The sequence below is a fragment of the Triplophysa rosa genome, linkage group LG24 (assembly GCF_024868665.1).
Source record: "Triplophysa rosa linkage group LG24, Trosa_1v2, whole genome shotgun sequence".
NCBI lineage: Eukaryota > Metazoa > Chordata > Actinopteri > Cypriniformes > Nemacheilidae > Triplophysa > Triplophysa rosa.
In genome coordinates this window covers 5,710,503-5,730,653 of record NC_079913.1, presented here as the reverse complement: position 1 = coordinate 5,730,653, position 20,151 = coordinate 5,710,503, and the positions used below count along the sequence as shown (strand labels likewise).

At 42.7% G+C, this 20,151-nt stretch overlaps 1 protein-coding gene across 4 annotated transcripts in view; it reads right to left on the bottom strand.

The window, feature by feature from the left end:
• The window catches only part of lmo3 (LIM domain only 3), a 40,074-nt gene extending 21,644 nt beyond the window's left edge, over positions 1-18,430 (bottom strand). The window contains exons 1-2 of one of the 4 annotated variants that reach the window (XM_057324695.1): positions 18,197-18,430; positions 11,681-11,894 (exon numbers count right to left, since the gene is read on the bottom strand). In XM_057324695.1, the coding sequence (XP_057180678.1) occupies positions 11,681-11,886 (206 nt within the window). In that variant the 5' untranslated portion in view covers positions 11,887-11,894; positions 18,197-18,430. Of the gene's footprint in view, positions 1-11,680; positions 11,895-14,364; positions 14,734-15,303; positions 17,779-17,819 lie in introns of those variants that run through there. The other 3 variants (XM_057324693.1, XM_057324694.1, XM_057324692.1) reach the window with 3 other exon arrangements.
• Positions 18,431-20,151: the final 1,721 nt, after the last annotated feature.

Here is a 20,151-nt window from a genome sequence, read left to right as displayed (position 1 = left end):
AGCAAAGAAAGAAAGAAAGAAAGACAGCAAAGAAAGAAAGAAAGAAAGACAGCAAAGAAAGAAAGAAAGAAAGATAGAAAGAAAGACAGCAAGCAAAGAAAGAAAGCAAGCAAGAAAGAAAGAAAGCAAAGAAAGAAAGAAAGAAAGACACCAAAGAAATTAAAGCAAGAAGCCAGAAAAGAAAGAAGAAAGGAATAGAAAGACAAGCAGAAAGAAAGAAAAGAAAGCAAGCAAAGAAAGAAAGCAAAAGCGAAAGAAAGCAAAGAAGGAAAAGCAAAGAAAGAAAGCAAAGAAAGCAAAGAAAGAAAGAAAGGGAAGAAAGCAACAGAAACAAGAAAGAAAGCAGAAGAAAGCAAAGAGAGCAGAAAGAAAGCAAGCAAGAAAGGAAGAAAAAAGCAAAAGAAAGCAAGCAAGAAAGAAAGCAAGAAAGAAAGAAAGAAAGCAAAAAAGAAGGAAAGATGAAAAAATGTTGAGATACAGTAGTTGCGCATCAAGCACCTGTCACATTTCCACAAAAGCTATTGCACTGTAGATGATTTAATAAAGTTGTTAATTCTTTTGGTGAGATGGACTTGTTTGTGGATGTGTCCAGTTCAAGGGCAACCGCGAGCGCCTCATTTACATTCTTTCCTTTCTTTTGCTTCTCTCATGAATAAGTCAAGGCGTTTAAACGGCTGCATTTACATCTCATTTTACAGAAGCACAGTTCAGCAACCAGGTCTGACTGCTCTCACCCACGCCATTGATACGGAGTAAAAATTACCTTTTTTTATTCAACGTAAATTATAAGGAGCGCCGCATTTTGATACAGCAATTACAGTCTAGATAATCAAATATTTTTTCTTAATCAACCATTTGGAAGACGCTCTCAGAGTAATGCATTCGAGTTTAGCAACTGCACTTTTCAGTCAGGCACGGCTCTGCTCTGCTGCTCTCGATAGAAGCATGTGTATTGATGTAACATCCACAGCAAAATAAGCCTGACCATGTGATCATATGAGATATTTTGGCAGATGCTGTGTGCCTGGAGCTGAGGTGAGGAGCGTCCAGCGACGTTTCACAGTTCCGCTAGGCAGCACACTAATTGAGAAGTCGCTCAGGGGTTGCGCGCGTGTGCGCGCTCAGAGCACCGTGGCCCCAATCCAAATCAAGTCCCTGTAAGTGGGGCTGACACGGACCAATCACCATCTGGAGGTTCCTGTACTCCCCTTCCCGTACACTTCCGGCATCCACCCCTCATCTCCATAAAAGTCCCATTACAAAAGGGGTGTGACTGAGGGTCCGAGGCCAAGCCCGTCCTCACGAACTGCAGTCTAATTGTCAGCGAGAGTAGCCGACTGATGAGGTCCGTAGAGCTGCCAGTCATAGACGGTGAGATAGATGGATGCATCTGGAATTCCTGAGTGGGCTTCATTAGGAGTTCTGTACCTGGCTTACCCATACATAATAACACAGAGCCCTAAAGCTAGCATTTTAGAGAAGGTTCACGGTTTGAGCTCTAGTTTTGCTTTGTTCAGTTTGGTTGTTAAACTTGTATGTGAGAGATGTGGCAGAGAGAAGAGAGTTGCTTGGAATAAGGACCGAACCAGCTGCACTAAATAAGTTGAGAAACTGACTTTTCAGAAAGTGTAGGATTGGGGGAGTGGGAACGCCTTAAACAATACAATCTCAAAGAAGAAAACCAGACAGAGCTGAGACTTTAAAGAGCTCACAATTTTGCCGACTACCAGTTGCACTCGAATGCCGATAACACGAGGGAGAAACTATATATTTTTGGGGTTGAGTTGAATGGCGTGTAGGTTTTTGTGAGAATTAGCAATACACCACAAATAGGGTTTATACCTGAAGGCAAGATTTTTTTTGTAGTTGCATCTTTGCTACGGTACGCATTCGCCATGAATAGTTTAAAGCTACCAGACCATGCGAGGCAGTGCTTCAGAGGATGATTTTTCGTTAGGGAATCTGTTTCTGTTTTGTTTGCAGAATTGGGTTTCTCGCTTTATCACAGGTACAAGAGCAGCTGGTTTTGGAGGGATTGCACCTGCAGGTTGGAGAATGAGGCGCTAGGTTTTCAAATGGCTGTGTTGGGAGCCAAGATGGGGTTTGTCTTCTGAGCACAGAACCCGGAAACAAAAGCCGATCGGTGTCTGCCAAAGCTCTGGGAGCGGCAGAAGGGCTCGCATATCTCGGCGTGTCAAACGACAAGGTTGGTTATCGCGCTCTCGCATGCCGGCGGAGGGGAGATGCCAGCCAAAGACGCGGTGGCACCCCCTCTCGCCAAGCGCAGCTGTGCCATCAGAGTCGAAGCGAGGCTTCTTTAAATTAAATTGAAGATCAAAAAGAAAAACAAGCCCTTTTTGCAATTAAAAGCATAAGTCTTTCAAATTCCTCGGTTAATACTCAGCAAGGCCTTTCTAAAATGATATACTTGATCTTCTAGCTTTCTCCTCCAGCAGCGTTTAAAATACGTGGCTGATCTTCTTTAGACGCACCTCCAGCTTAATCTGTAAATCCAAGCAGATCATGGACACACCAGAGGCAGAGAGGAACTAAAATGTGGTAATATATGCATGGAAATGACCTGTGGCAATCCTCACAAAGAGGGGGCTTGGAGAGGTCAAACAACCTCCAAACTGTGCTCGGGTTTAATTAAAAAGACAAAGAGGAGCTGTAAATTCCATACGCTCAACCCAGATTAAGGCTTCTCGTGCAGGAGAGCCGGGCCCTGGCTTCTTTCAGGAATCCCCCAGTCCTCTTCCCAGAAGTCCTCGCGCCAGCTCCTTTGATGTCAATATAGACCATTTATTAAGGGCATAAAGGTTAATCTCGGTGGAGTAAGGATATCAAATGGTTTGCAAGAAATCCGCCTAAATGTGTGCCGGAGAAAGTTCAGTTGGGTTTTTTAAAAGGGATGATAGCTCCGTGGAGTCCAGTCAGCAGGTGCAGGATTTAATTTCGCCATTGAAGGCGGGGTATCCGATTTCTCTTAGCCGTTGTTGATGTTCAAATCACAACAAACAAACACACCCCTACCCCCATCTTTCGCTTTCGTCAGCGCTCGGCTCTGCTAATGTCCGTCCTGTGCACCTTACTGCTGATTGGCTACAAGGTTGTTTTGGTACTCGGCCCGACTCAGTTGTCTAAAGTGTAATTCGGAAATCCCGCCTTTAAGTGACAGGCGTAGTTTGTGAAAATGAATGTAACGACATGAGCACGGGAGGGAAAAATGAAGCGCCCATATGGTCGGAATGCCTGTGGAAGCGCTTTCGACAACGAGATGTATCGCGATGACTATTTCTGGAAGATCATCTCATCAAAAATTAGGCCCATAAGGTGATTCAAGCTTAATATAGCCTTGTGCACACTTTTAGGAGCTCAAACTAAAATAAGATGCCTGATGTAATGGTTAGGAGAGGATTGATGACTATCACCGTGGTATTACAGTTGAGCACCCACTATACTTGCTATGCTTCTAGTCCATTGTCATTGGATGTGGGTAACATCAATGTTGTGAATATCAAGAAGCTCTGTTTGTATCTGCTGTGTTGATGGAGAATTTGAGACTTGGGGAACTGTACGCATATACAATGAGAAAAAAGCTACAATAACAGAAATCAATACGCCGGAATATGCAGGTACAGTACGCTGTGGAAAAACCTTTCCTCCAGTGTTACGACAATAACAGATAATATCACGCTCAGCAGGTAGCCGTGTTGTAAGAGTACATGTACCTCTGCTTGCGTGATGTTGTTCCCCGGCCCACAATTTTAGCTCCAGCGGTCCTACAATGTATCACCTGCTACCGTAAGGTGTCATGAATACAACATAATGTCTGTCTGCATAATATTTTAAAGCCGTTTCGGGTAACACTTTATTTTACGGTGCCCTTGTTACGCATGTTACATGTATTTACTATAGTATTTACTATAAATTATGCATAATTACATGTAACTAACCCTGACCCAAACCCTAATCCTAACCCTAACCCTATAGTAAGTACATGTAGTTGCTTTTTATTACTCAGTACTTAAATGTATAATTACACTGTAACACGGGCACTGTAAAATAAAGTGTAACCCCGTTTCGTTAATGTATTGTGATTGTCCATCCTGCGCTGAACACAGAGAAAGATATTTGGAAGAATGCTTGTAACCAAACAGTTCTTGGCCACCATTGACTACCACAGTAGAAAAAATTACAATGGTAGTCAAAAGTGCCCCGGAACTTTTTGCTTTCCTACATTCTTCAAAATATCTTCTTTTGTATTCAACAGAACAGATATGTATAAAGCAATTTTCCCTACTATGGTAGTCAATGGTGGCCAAGTACTGTTTGGTTACAAGCATTCTTCCAAATATCTTTCTCAGTGTTCATCAGAACAAAGACATTTGGAACAAATTGAGGGTGAGTAAATGAAGTCCGAATTGTCATTTATGGGTGAACTGTTCCTTTAAGATCAGTAGCCAGGTCAACACAGACATTTAATTTTGCCTTGTCTACCTTTATCAGTTGCAGCCATCTAACATTTTGCCGCCCATAAATCCACAAAACAAATACAACTTGAAATCATCCCCTCTGTCCCCCCTACTCGACTTATTACAAGGTTCCCAAATGCAGGCACAAGTGTGCAGCGGTGCCTGGGAAAGGTAGGGCGACGGATTAGGTGTTTATAGTCCTCTCCCAGATTAGATGGAAATCATAACACAGACCGATGCACTGAACTCTGACCTCTCCAAAACCAATTTCATTTGGAGAGATTGCAGTGATGTAGCTAGATGTCTATGTGGTACAGTGGAGAAAATTAAAGCGGGATTTGTAATGCATTCAAAGTGAGAGTACACGGAAAAAGAGGTGAGCACAAATAAATTGCTGTCACTATCCTCCCACACACATCTCCGGTACCCTGTTTTCAGTTATAACATTCATTTTAATGGAAACTTGTTGGATTAGAAGTGGTGGAGGGAGATTGGAGGAACACTTATTTGGAATTACTCTGACCACAGAAATGCGGCTATGCGGACAACGACAGCATCCACTATTAAAAAAACGAATGTTAATGCTAAAATGCTGAATGTTTAATTTTGCACACTTTTTTCAGCTATACTTATATAACAAACAAATACTGTATTTCGTCTTAGGAAATCTCACATTTATTGCCACATGATGCAAAACATATCTGTTACACAGGGCAATTCACACAAAAAAATGATTTCTGTCATCAGTTACCTTAATGTTGTCTTAAGGTTGTGAAACACAAAATCAGATGTTACGCAAAATGTAAAAGGTACTTTTTTCCCTACGACCTCTTCCTAAGATCTGTGTTTTGTACAAGAAAACAAAACAACACAACACAGGGTTGAAAGGACATAAAGGATATGCAAATACAAACTATCCTTTGCTAACTGCACACTATTCTTGAAAATCTTTTAATGGTTGTGAAGAGCATGTGATTGGGAATTCGTGACTATAGATGGAGGAGGAGACGTACGAAACGTACCGCCTTTGGCCTGTCCCGCTCTAACAGATAGCATCGCGCGCTGGCAAAAGGTATGCATAACAGTGCCAGGTGGTGACATCTTAATTTTTCACGGCTGGAAACATGGCCGTGCCGTACTCCCCAACCGCTCCCATGCATTATTCCTGCCTTAAGCACTCTTCCTCTGGGGAAGCGGAAGGGGGGGTATTGTTTTACAAGGCGCCCAGCTGCGGCCTAGTTGCCTTTCCCTGGGTTCTTTTCAAGGAGTGGTCGGGGGTGACCCCCTCTGGATGACAGTTATTAATAATAACGCACAGCGGGGAATAGTTCACCTTGTGGCGGTGGAGCGGCCGCTGCTGTTTAGAGACTTGCTGTGTGTCCTCAAGGGGTTAGGAATCATACAGGACACCGCGGGGAACAAATAATACAACCAATGGGCGGGCACGGTAACTTTTTATCTGTATCTTTAACGTTGTTTAGATGGGAGCCTGTAAGCGTAGTATTTCTTTTCGCCAACTTCCTAGGGCCTGCGTAGGGTTTTGAACACAATTTTACATTTAAATGTAAATTACGCATTTGCAAGCATCCCAGTTTCCAGCGCAATTTGTTGCTGTCAAATTAAAGGGAGAATCTGTATGAAAAATGTGTCATTTTACCCTCAAGATTTTTCAAACTGAAAAGATTTGATTTAGGAGTCATTCACGACTCACTATGAGCACAACGATGAGCTTTCACAAACATGCCAAAAAGAGAGAGATGATAAATGTAAAAGTGATCAATAAATGAAGACTTAAAACTATACATGTACTTCCAAGGATATAGTATACTGTACTAAACACTGTAAAGGATTGCAATACAGTCTTATCCCTTCTATGAAGCTTTAACAACCCTTCTGAAGCTTTTACAAAAAAAAGCATTTTGTCAGCAACATTTGCCCTTTTTATAACAAGACAAACTTTGCTTTCATAACAAAAACCTGCCTGCTACCTTCTTCTCAAGTACAGACGCTTAGGAGAAAACAACAGAAGATGGTAAGGAATCATCTAATAAGACAAAGGAGAAAAAGAGAGAGTCTGAAGCTACACAGCCGTTAAAATGTTTATCGGGAGAGACCTTTTGTAAATGTTGAGTGCTTTGCTTTAACAAGTGCCGTCGAGACTGAGCACAATCCGTGGCTGAGAGACAGTTCGCCTTCTGAATCTGCACCTCAAGTGCCCATGATCCTTCAGTAGTAAGGGCCACTCTTACTCGAGCACCTCTCTGAACGGATTCGACCTTCTGTAAGTCATCAATATTCCTCTTTTAGAACCAGAGTTCATAAGGCCGCACGATCTGCCTTTCCCAAAATCCTGGTGGGTTACAGTGAACGCTTTAAAAAGTACGGAACGATGTCTGCTACGGCAAAATTGTCCTGCTGTTAAGAGTTCAGACTGTCTGAAAAACGTCCTGTGTTAAAGTACAATCAGATTTAAAACCAACAATAAACTTTTTACGCCACAAGGATATTATAATAAGTGACCAAGTTTGTCTACGCTGTTTTATTACTGTTAAGCAAATCCATTCTTTAAGAGACAGAAGGGGAAAAACAATTACAGCACAGGTGCACCTACAGAAAACAGCTTCATGTAGGGTGCGGCGTGTTTTCAAAAGGCCGACCTTGCAGATGTTTCCCCTGACACCCTGAAATTTGTCAGCGTGATATAACGCTGCCAACGAAACTAACACGGCCTCATTAAGAATCTTAATGTTTTATATTCAGTCAACCTGCGTCTGCAGTATTGTGTAGGGTGTGCATCTGTAGTCCTAATTGTTCTTCTGTCACCTTATTTATGTATCCACCCGAATTCTTTATTCAGACAGAAACGTTGCCCTCTCCTTTATTTGTCTAGTTTAACCTTCTTCTTTAGAATATAGAAACATTATTACAAATTGTAGATTTAGTCCAGGGGGATAGTTCTTTGTGCATTGTTCTATAAATACATATGGCGGTAGTACAAAATGTCACTAATTTACAACCCCGAAGTGATGAATCATCTGAACATCTCCAAATGTTAGTTTATCCAATTAGAATGCATCTTTGGTGCATGTACACCTGAGGTTACTGTAGGGATGCACTGTACGTACACATCACCTAAGTCCTGCCTAATGCCCTTCGGTCTGCAGTGTTTGTGAACATCTGCGCTGGTCATTAGAACAAGAGATGGCCTCGATCTTTCAGCCCGCTTCAAAAACATTGTGAGGAGCAAACATGACAAACTACAGCAGGCTGCGCTGCGCTTGTCCCGACGGGAAGACCAACCTTAACCAGACAACACTGTTATTTCACTGTCACGTCAGCGTACAGTAAATGTGTTTATACGAGAGAATTATTGCACTTATCAGCTGAGGGTGTAAACTAGAGCACTGGAACTTGTGAACTAAGAAGTTCTACATTTTTGACCTCTTTGTGTTTACAACAAGGACGGTGTAAGCAGTATCCCTTAGAAGACAAAAAAATGAGTGGTGCACACCTGCACGGCACCCGGAACATAGATTAAAATAAAATAGCTGATTGGACACAGTTTGTATAAAGGTCTACATACTGCAGTTTTCCTAACAATTTGTCTCTGTCTTAGGTGGTGACTTGGAGTACTCGGTGGCACGGACCCAAATGTGACGCTTTAGCATGTTTTCAAGGGCGACGGGACTTCACTTTACATGGACGATCACAGATTGCATTAGAGGTGCACTTTTTTGCTTTTCTAAAGTATGTACAGTAAGCCGCTTGCAGATTTTAATGCATTTTTAATCTTGCACGATACACTTTCCAATTACAGACATCCTTCAAAAATCTCTTTCCTGTTAATTATAATTTTACGTATCGGAAACGAAACGTGAAAAATCGAATAAACGTTTCACTCTGCACAATTTTACTTATTATTCTTCACATTTTGTCGACCCAAAGCATGATAGATAAACATATGGCATGCACGTAAACACACACAATCGGACTGCAGCATGACGGATGCAAACATGAAAAAGTGAAAGATACATTTTTATGTTTCGCTTCAGAAAATGTTTATAAAGCGCACGGTAGATGTGCACCACAAAGTGACTCCTGAATGGGGAGGAGGGAAAAAATACAAGTTATTACAAACCAAGCCATGCTTTACATGTTGGTTATCTTTCACTGATAGCCAGCTTTCCATAACGGTAATAAATCCAGTCATGTTGACTGTGCACCGAGTTTGCTTGCATTTACAATCTTAGTAAAACCACTGTAGAGGAAAATTGAAGTTGGATTAAAAAAATGAATGAATAGATAGATAAATAAATAAGTGGTCACCCTGTGCTGTCTTTAAAATGGATGCCTGAAAATTTACAGTTTTCCATTAGATGATGCCTAACAGATTTCCTCTCCCCAGCTTTTCTGTCTGCGAGCTGTGACAGGGTTCATTTTTGCCCGTTTCTCAATTTAAACGACTCGCTTTCTTTTGTTGTCTGGACCTTTTAACTTTATCGTTCCCCGCTGCAAAATGCAAGTGCGTCAGCATAAACACTGCCACGGCAGTTATTACCTTTATCATCAATGGAGATGTCCGCGCGGTATCAAAGAATCATTTGTTGATATGACAGGCGCTACCATTTGCCCGTATTTTGAGTGCAATACAAGCATCGAGCCGGCCACGATAACGCTCTCCGTCAATAATTACCTTCTCGATGCTTTGTATATGAATCGAATGATATTCTCTCCCCGCTAGCTGACAACCCAAGACCAAACAATTTTGGCCTCTCCCTTCCACCCCACATCATATTTGATGAAACGTACTACATGAGACAGGTCTGGTAAGGCATAAATCTCTTTCTTTTCCTTATTTAATTTGTTTTCGTGTGTGTTGCGATAGGGATTATTATTTCTCAGCTGGTGGGATCGCATCGCTCATGGTTGTAGACCCCTGAAGAATTCTATTAACCCTGGTTATGTCAGCCTTAATAATATGCCACACTGCTAAACAGGACTGGATTGATTCTGTGTGGATGTGGGGGTGGGAGTCTTGTATAATAAATCCCGACGTAATTTACTTGGAATAAGAAAGCCGAAATGGAACACGGAACAAAGGCGAAGGGATTAAGTCTATCTCTCATCTCGGTGCACTAATTTAAGAAAATAAATAAGGAAACGATCCAATCAGATCAAGTGTTGAGAGTGCTTTGTAGAAGTGGCGATTGATTGGTTTGTCAATGGAGACTGCTTTCTCTTTTGTTGAGTTGCAGATGTGATTCGAAGAACTGGGGCTGGGCCATATTTGCCCCTCATTTGCTAGCAAAAGAAGACCACATGGCGCCCAAAATGGAATCAATTCGGTCACCTTGAACTTTAAAGACGAAGAATCGCATGCAAGCTGTTGGTCTGAGCTACAAGCGTTATTAAAGAAAATACACATGTGCATGCTCTTATCTGTCGCATCTGGCGCAGACCGTTGCCGTATTGCACCACTGTGCTCCTAAAACACAAACGTACGAAATTCAAAATGCCATTTCCTAATGACACATCTAATGCCATCCATCTCATCTCTGCTGTTGTTTCGGGCACAAACTTGCGAGTGTCGTCGTGAATGAAGATGCGGTTTTGCACGGCACAGTCAATGAGGCTTACCGTGCGATGGTAATCTCAGCCTGCCTCTGGCCCTCTGGCAATGCTTTAGAGTTGCGTTTCCCCAACGTCTGCTTGTGTACCGCGCCTAATGGAGACTCTCTCATCGCCCATGCCAAAATTAAATGAACTGTGCCATTTCAAAGCGCCTACTGTAGCTTCTAGCACGCTCACGATGCCGTGACTCCCTGGAGCGTCCCGTTCTGCGTTTATATAATTTTATATACGTGCGCGCTGAGACACGTCTACATGGGTTAACTCGCATGCGCATGGAGTTCTGCTTTGTGACCTCAGTCAAGCACTCAAGTGTTCTTTCATTTTTACTCATTAGGGCAAACACGTGAAGCCGTTTAACTAATAGGCTCAGAGTTAAGGAGTTGACCGGGCGTACCACGAGGTCATAAGAGATTAAACCGACCTGCTGTTAGTAGGTAAAGTCGAAAATTGTTTGTATTCCCGTGTTGCAATTGCAACACAGTATAGACTTGTTGCATCAAAACGGCGATGCTTGTTTGCTCACAAAGTGACACAGATACAGAATAGCGCGGAATTGAGAGGTTGGGTTTCTAAGGCAACCCTTCCATCAGTGAACAAAGGTAAGGTGATTGAACAGAAACCAGGGTGGTCTTCTGCTAAACAATGCCCTTCTATCAAGGCTCAGTGTGCTGATTGGATCCAACAAGTGAATTCATTGAAAGCTCACAGAAATGGCAGCAGTTTATAGGCTCATAAAGATCTTTGAGCTCCTTTTCTATTATGAAGAGCAAAGGATATCTAACAGCATGGGAGAACTCTGGGCGTTAAGGGCAGCCATTAAAGCCAGTGTTAAAAGCAGTATGGCTTTATGTGTCCAAACACGGTACTTGAAGCAAGGCCCTCCGATGTCTCTTGTGAATAAAGTACAGATTCAGCTATTTTTGGGTTCAAATATAAAAACGCGAGGAGTTAAATGTCCCTATGTGACACGGAATGTGTGGGGTGCAAATGTCTGAGACCACTAGAGAAAATAGTTTCTATTTTGCAATGTTTTTAGTTGCATATTATTGTCTGCAAAACAAGTTGAATGGCAAGTTTAACTAAAAAATGACCGTGAATTCCAGAATTAATTTCAGAACTCAGACCTGTTTGGTGTGCAAAAGCCGATTTTATTCTATAGACCACTTTGGATGACGTAAACAACGCTGGTCCAGTAGAACTTCCTGTTTCTGTTCTTTAACACTACACAACCGTTTGAACAAAATAGCGTAATATTTATAACAGATTTAAAATGTTAAACAAATATCTAAGATTTAATTATAAATGTAAGATTTAAAATGATAATAATCAATAGAAAAACTGAAACTGGAGGTGCTTCTGGACCAGTGTTTACATCTTGCAAAGTGGTCTATAACATGTTTTTTAAACTGTCACCTTTCATCATCTTTATTTTTTCAAATTCCACATTCTCAATGTGAACTCAGTCTTCTGGACCCCACTGTATGTTTTGGCAATTACAGTATGCCGTATCTGTATTATTGCTTGGAGTGCGTTACAGTACAAATGGCAAAAACAAGTGATGGTTTTTTCCTTACCGTAAATAGTCTCTCCGACAGAGGATGAGATTGGCTTTGGTGTAGAGAGTGGAGCCCACCTCTCCGAGTCTACAGTCGCAGCATGCGCATTTGAGGCAGTCTTCGTGCCAGTATTTGTCTAGGGCCTTCAGCAGGTAGCGATCCTTGATTTTCCGGTTGCAGCCGGCACAGCCCTTTGGCTTGGTGTCCGGCTGGACGGAGAGCATTTGTATACCTGTGAAAAACAAAGCGAACGGCAGAACGGTGAGAATCGGTTTTGTGTTGCCAGATTTCGCAATAAATCATTGCATCTTGTTTTTATTACAAGATCCACAGTTTAAAACACAATTAATCAAAGTACAAGATGTTGACCGATAAAGATTTTTCAACGGTGTAGATGCCAGTTAGACATCTTTCAAATGTGTTTTTCTGGCAAAGTGAGCAGGTCATGCTGAAAACGGCCTGGCCGATACAGTATATCAATCACTAACAAGAAGTTAGCTAACGTCCTCTTTATTTTTCTGACCCCCGCTTTCCTATCGCCCTCTCTTCCCCCTCTTTAGAGGAGGGGCTAGGGAAAGCTTGCCCCCAGAGCCGGCATTGTGCAGCCCGATAAAGGGCGTTAAAGGGCTTTGTTGGGTAGAGTGGAGACAATGTGGGCTCATGCTGAAGGCCCGTAATTAGTATTCTCCTGCCATACAGAGGAGCGCAAGCTCTACCCCTCTCCCCCATGCTAGCTCTCGATCCTCTCCTTTGTCCCGGCCCCAAAAGTTTTTGTCCTACATTATAAGTACGCCCGATTCCGCCCCATTGTCCTGCTGCTGCGACAGTCCCCATTTCTCACCTTGTGCAGGCGAAGCTGTCAGAGCCATAGCTTCCACCTAACGTATACGCCGAAAGCGCGAGCGGTGAGAAATTGCGAGCTTTGAGTGAGAGGGTCACTGAGAATTTTCTCAGCTGTGGTAAATTGAGTGTCTCAGTCTGAATTGAAGACTTCCCTCGGGATAGTTATAATGCGCTCGTCACCGCCACGTGTTGTCCCGCTGAAATACATTCATAGAGGAATTTGAGATTAAAAAGCCTTGACACGACATGTTTTGAATCTGTCTACATTCTTAAACTTTTGGTATTATGTTTAGTAGAGGAGAATTGAGGACTGGTTCTTGGATACTTGTGCATGTCAACACAATTGAAGAAACATTAAGCGTCTGCTCTGCCCGTGCGATAAAGCGAGCATTCCTTTCTTCCTTTTCGACATGCGGCCTTGACGATAATTACTTTCAAAAATGATTCGCCAAAAGCGTGGCAGTTGGCCCTCGCAGAAAATAAACAAGACGGAGCACCAATTAGCAAGACTGAGGACAGGTGTGAAATTGTTTCAATTCAACTGAGCATTACAATGCAGGGAAAGGAACAGCAGGTAGCCTATCCCTCTAGGGTCATAATTATAGCCTAGAGCAAATATCTGATGCAGTACCATAGGCTTAGACTGTGGAACAACTTCTTTCTGCTATAGGACCGCGCTCATTAGGACGGAGGAACGTTCGATAAAAAAGAGGTGAGGGATAATAATGATTATAATAAATATTCTTTCTTAGCTCGCCGCGACCCCTCTGTCGTTTTAATGATGCCTTATTTCGAGTTGATTCAGAGGAGGAGTTTGATTGGGGAAAGCAGCATGGAGGCATATCAGACAGGTACTGTTTGCAGTAATGAGCCCTACTTTGTCCTATCGCCTTTAAGCTGTTGAGCTTTTAATTGGCTGGATTGGATTGTGAGAGGACAGCACGGCTGATCGCTCTGCTGTCCGTCGTTGTTCTGTCCCGCTCATCCGCACCGTCCCAGCTCGCATGGTTAACACAACAAAGTCACCGCCTCTCATTACCAACCCAAAGAAGTTCGTTTTCGACTCCCCTCAGTCCACAATCAGGTTCAGTCCTAAATGAATCGATTGTGCAGTGGCACAAACTCACTGCTCCTTCTTTCTATTCAAAAGCAAGGACGCCCAAATCTGTAATCCCAAATGCACTGCTGGGATTTTTGCTGATCTGAATTCTGCCTTTTTTGATGGAATCAATTCATTTTTAACCTGCCGCTGGGCCTGGGACAGGGGTTTCTTTTTTGTCTTTGCTCACTCGCTCAGATATTTCCTAACGTCCCGAGATGCTATTCACTGCTCGTCAGATACTGATGGGGACATTTCTGGCGAGCAAACACGGGGCGCGAAGTACCAATTTGATTTCCCCTTTCGAGCTCATCACAGCTGCGCGAGCCGGAGATGCTGACATTTCACCCTCTTATCAGTTTAATTACTGTTGCCATGGCAGCGTAGCGCGCGGAAAAGGCCAATAAGATTTGCTACAGAGCAGCTAATTTTCGAGGCGGCTCGCAAAACGACGAAATGAAACCGTTAACTCAAAAGACCATTAACGCGTTGGGAGCGATGATACGCAACGACGGCACACCACAATAACGGTATTTACCATTATGCATGCAGACATGCATGTAATTAAACAGACACGGAAATTGTGAAAATGCACATTGAAGCGTCGCTTCAGATAAACGCAGCTGAATTGGGTTAGACACATTTCGCGTGCGTTTCGTTAAACGGCCACTGTACCCTTTGGAAACTACTCAGCCACAGACACACACATGCCACACTCCCGTCGATATCGTGCAAAGCGAGACCAAAACGTAGTTCTTACCGAAACTTTTCTCCCTTTTCTGCATTGGTTGACCCGCTCCGGTTCCCAGAAGCACCATGCAACAAGACGAGGCGCGAGCCAAAGATACGCGTGAAGTGAGCAGCTGTACGCGCGCGAGGGAGGTTCGCTTTTGTTACAAGTAACAATCCACCTCGCTTCCGAGAAAAGAGTGAAAACGAGGAAAACAACGACCGAAAACACGGGAGGAGAGAGAGAGAGAGAAAGAAAGAGCCGCGCACACGCTACTGTGAGACTCCGTTTGTCACAACAGTGCTCGACTATGAAATTGCATCGACCAGCAGCCGTCGCGAGGCAAGTGGTGGCGAACAAATGACAGCGGATGACAAAGGCATATGCTTTACCCCTTCGTGCGCGCTGTAATCTTATAATCCTATCGCGCCTGTTCGAGGCGTTTCGATGTGTTTAGCAGTAAAAGGCACCAAGTTAAATGCAAGGGGCACCCCGGAACGGACAGAACTGATACAACAAAAACACATTTATTTTTGCCAAGGGTAGAGCTTAACATTTTATTGGTTCTAAATTTAAGATGGATTTTAGAATCAAACCACAAACGCAATCCTTGCTGTATTGCCAACACATCTCTTTCAGGATTTGTCAAAAAGTGCAGTAAACTGAAAAACTACGAATTAGGAATTTCAGGATCTGTTTATCTTCTATAACGTGAAACCCATACAGAAATACAAAATAATAATCTATTATATGCAAACACGTGTTGTCAAGATAAACAAGCAATCGAGTGCGAATGTTAAATTTTGATATTTTGCATTAACATGAAAACAAGGAAACGCAGCATCGTTTTGTTAGGATTTTTGTTTTGTTCGACTCCGGAGCATTGTTTTAAAAACAGATTAAAATAAGGATAAACAAGCCCATTGTTTATTTACAATAAACAAAACAATTAAAGCGCAGCCCACTCACCTTCCCGACCAAGTTATGCCGAAGGTTTACTTTGGATAGAGCACCGTCGTGCAGACTCCAACTCAATATTCCTCGGAGCAAAAGTTCACGAATCTGACATTGCACCGCGGATAAGAGTGATCTTCAGGTTGAAAATAATGAGGTCCACATGGATCATCTACGAGTAGTTGTTCGCACCAAAAGCTACAGGTGTTCTCGCGCGAGCCGTCATATATTGGGTATTGTGAGATGGCTCAGTACAACTTGCCTATCAGTGAGTGAGGAACGAGGAATAGTGAAGCCTAGCTTTATTATCTTCAAACCCAATCCCTCACCAGTGAGACATTACACGAGGAGGAAAAGGTCATTCAGTTATTACCGACAGCCGGAGTAACCGAGCGCAAGCATACGGGCGCGCGCACACGAATTTACTGCTCACCTCACTGAGACGCGCACAAACAAGCTATGAGCTTTACTACACATTTTGACTCTCCCTCTCTCTCTCTTTGTTTAAGCAGCTGGGCAACAATTTCGTGGTGCTAGAATAACATAAAGGAGTGCAAGGAGTTTTACTGCAGAAACGATTGATTCAAGTTTTATGTACAGTACACCCCATACAGTCTATAATCCAGTCATTTTAACAGCAGAGTCTTGTCAAAATGTAAATATATCGAAATGAAGCGTTTGGGTTCACTTTTTTAAGTTTTTTTCCACTACATTAATCAATTTTAATAACAATGCTGTCTGAGGACAGTTAAATAAAAGTTTATATTTAAAACAGTCATATTAAACAGCGTAGAGACAGTTATAATTAAATTTATTTTAAGCTCAATCACACGAACAATTCACAGAAACCGAGATGGGCAACTACTGTATTTTTTTAAATGCCCTTTACACGCGTCGTCATGACACAATTTGTACCACGTTGTATGTGATTACAGTCTTATAAATGACATTGCAACATTTACGTTGTTGTGAAAATGTGTTTTAGGTATCTTTTCGTCGGCCTAAATCAAAACAAAGTAATACCCCAGGCCACAAATGATACATTTTCTCTATCTTGATCATAAACGCTTATGCTTCAGGTGTGCTGACTGCACAATCAAACGTGCATGCAGTTCTGGACAAATTGTGTTGATGTGCTAAACTCTCCTGTGCTTATTGTTAATATTTCAGATACTGTGCACATACCTGATCCTCTATTCATCACTCATTGGTTACACCTGTTCGCTCTAATTAGCGCTGCCTGATGCCCATGTTGCCGAGATAGGATGAATCACATGCCTTTGGTGCCATCCACCCTCCCTCCCTACACACATACTCACTCAGGCGTTTATTTTCTGTCATGGCCCAAAAGTAGTCATTTATAGTTCGGAAGTGACTCACTGAGAATATAGAAACTGAGGACTGATGGCAACACTAACAGAGTTGGTTAGCTTATAAGATTGCGTCCCCACGCCAATCACTCTCTGCCTAAAATACAGCAGTAATGAGATGGGTCATAAAACGCTCCTCGCTTCCATTATGAGTGATGAGATGCATTAAAGCTGACAGGGTATTACCTGCCAGTAATTAGGTTTTGTCATGGATTGAATTATTTCAAAGCGGGCTATCTTGGTAATCATGCAATTTGCGGGGGAGACGCTTAAGCTGAGTAAAAGGGAAAGAGAGAGAGAGAGAGTAGGGGACGCTATAACCCCTTCTTCTTCTCCCTCCCGCCACCACTTCATCTCGCGCATTATCACGTCAATTATTCACCGAAGATATCTGAATTATTGGTGGTGATGAGTTGGAGAGTGACGTGACGCGCTATGCGCAAAATAGTCCGGATGAAAGCGCGCAGGACTCCGCTGCGCACGCACGGACATCGTTAGAATGAAGAGCTGGTTATTATTTAGCGTCTCTCTCTCTCATGCATGCATGCACACACCCTCTCTCTCTCTCGCGCGCGCGCACACACACACACACACACACACAGAGGTGCAATATAACGTTAGTGAATAGAGGGATATCCGACAGACGACCACCCCGCTTCATCCGACGGACGCATTGCGCGCACGGAAACGCGAGTTCATTTTTGTGGTCGAAATGAAAGCGGAGTTTAATTACCAGGCTTCACAGGGAACATCTTTTCAGAGAGGATTGGACTAAAAATATATTTCCTGCGCGTTCTTACTCTGGTTTAAGCCTCCTTTGAGCATCTCCAGCGACCATTCATTTCACGGAAGCTTCAACTTAATCCCAGTTTTAAACCTCTGCTACTAATGTAGTCTACATAGAATGTAATGCTCTAGCGCACCCACCGCAGCCACTCACAATATGACATAACAAAGTCTATAGCTCGTTTTCTTATTTAGTTGAAAGATAAACTAAAAATAGTTATCCAGAGATCTTAACCTAAATTTGAACAAAAACAAAGTTACCCCATTTGCTCTGGTTTGGGGTAAAATTGAAATTTTGCACAAAACAGTTATTTCCAGGCTCAGGCTGCTGATCAGAATATCTGTCAGAAAAAATCTGATTGAAAGATACTGTACCGAGGAAAAGTTGCCGCACGTAAAGAAGAGTTGGTTGCTCAAATATAGCCGTTCCTTTTTCAAGTTCCAGGTGTCTGGGTATAGATGCTCAGCCCGCCTCAGTGCAACTCCTTCCCCGCTTGCTCTCTTTCTCACTCCCGCTTTAAAAGACTCCCCTCCTTCTCCCCACAATGGCTGTTTCTCCTCTCGCAGTCTCCTTCCCTCCCCGGCAGCAAAGCAAAACAGACCTGAGCCGGCCCGCACGTCTCCTCGCCTATTTAAGCACCTTCACCAGGTCCCTAGTTAGTAGCGCACTCCAACTCATCCAAGAAGCTGACAAGCACCGTTAGGGAAGGCAGCGCATGTTGCTCTAATGGACCTCATTAAGTTCTACTTACAGATGTTCTCTTAACATAATTGATCTGCAGCGAGTTGAGAGGACGGCAACCTATTCCCTAGCCCCCAATTATGGCCCGGTAATTAGATCCCCAACCTCCAGTTCTCCACATTCACCCTTCTAACATTCCAAAATATCAAAGTATCTCTTTCTCTCAAAGCAAACCCTCCTGCCTCCCCCACCACCTAACCTTCGTGTCTCCACCTCCTTTGCTCCCTCCCCTCCCTAAGACTCCATTCCTCTGACTGTATTGACAGTCAGATCTGCTAACCTTTGTAGTGAAGCCAGACTTAGTTGTGCACTCACTCCAATTGACAGAGCTCAGTCTAGCTTTTTTCCCTCCCTTTTTTCCCTCTCTCTCTCTCTCTCTCGTTTTGCTTTTCTCTCCCCGCTGAAATACCCAGGGAAAGAGTGAAGGATGGAGAGCGAGACACATACGGAGGGTGGGGTGGTGGATAGATAAAAACTACTTTGCACTTTTTGATAAAAGGTTGTAATGATAATATCTGTCAGTTGAGGATCTTTCCTTTCACTGCCTTTTTATCTTTAATAATTCCTCTGATGGTAAGTTTGAGTGCACGTGCACGCAGAAGGGGGAGGCAGGTGGTGTGAACGGTGAGCAGCGATGGCGTACCGTTTATAATGCCAATCAGCGCCACTCCCCACTCTTGCTTAATTATCCTCTGTGCTAAAACACGGAGCACTTTAGGGAAATGAGAATGTCACACTTTTGCACTTAAAAAACGAGATGGTTTCGTCAAACGTGGAGAGGAGAAAGCTGGGGTGGTGCCAGTCATCTCTGGGCAAATATTTCTAGAGCAGTTTGCGAAGTGTGCAAAAAAACACATAGAAAAAGAAAAGTGTAGTAAGATTGTGACCGAAGTAAGAAGTAGATTGCGACCGAAGAGTGCAAATACTGAGATTTGTTTAGTTGTAATGTATATAAAGTTCACTTTGTTTGCACAGATGTATCTTTTATTTTACAGACATGTGCTATAGTGGTTGATGTCGAAGGGCAGGGGTAATGCAATTAAAGTTCTTAAAGGAATAGTTCACCCAAAAATGGGTCACCCATGACTCCCAGAGTAGGACAAAAAACTACTATGGGAGTCAGTGGTGTCCCTAGTTACAAGCCTTCATTAAAATAATTTTACTTGTATTCAGCACAACAAAGAAATGTATACAGGTTTGTAACAACTTGGAGGGTGAGCAAATGATGACAACATTTTCATTTTTGGGTGAACCATTCCTTTAAGAGTTTCAGTGTCTCACCTGTAAAGATACAATATAAATATGGCCTTACTCTTTGGCATGGAGAAAAGACTTATATCCATAAATATTATTTATAACAAGTGTTATTTTTAAAAATGACTTCTCATTTATGGGACTAATCACAGGTTTGGCTGTGTTTTGCAAATTTTCGACCTGTCTTGATCTATTTAGTATGTATCGCCTGTGATCATCGTATAGTTTGTTTTAGTTTCCAGGTGCCTTGCCATGTGGTATTTTATATCCATCTTTATAGCTCCGCTTAATTGTGGTCCCGCTGATATTCAGCAGGCTACGGACCACCTTTATGTTCTTATCCTAGCATTCCCTGTCATCTGTTCCTTACACTTTTCAAAATCCCAAACTAGGTTATCCCTAATTACATACGGGCCCTTACAATCTATTCAGCACATGCAGACTCTGGTACAAGTTCACACGCAATCTAATTCCCAGAGTTCTCCAATCCCGACGGACACAGAAGGACATGTGCAACTTTGCGCTAACAACCACAAGGGCCTCTCCTTAAAGATACACTCAGTAATTGCTTTAGGTTGGTGACCCTCAGCTGAGGTCAAGGGATGCCCAGCTTCTAATGACAATTTTTGTACCAACCTCACTCTTTCTGCCCTGTAGACCAATTTTAGTTTTGGGCAGAGAGAAACTAAAGCGAACAATAGAGACTCTTTC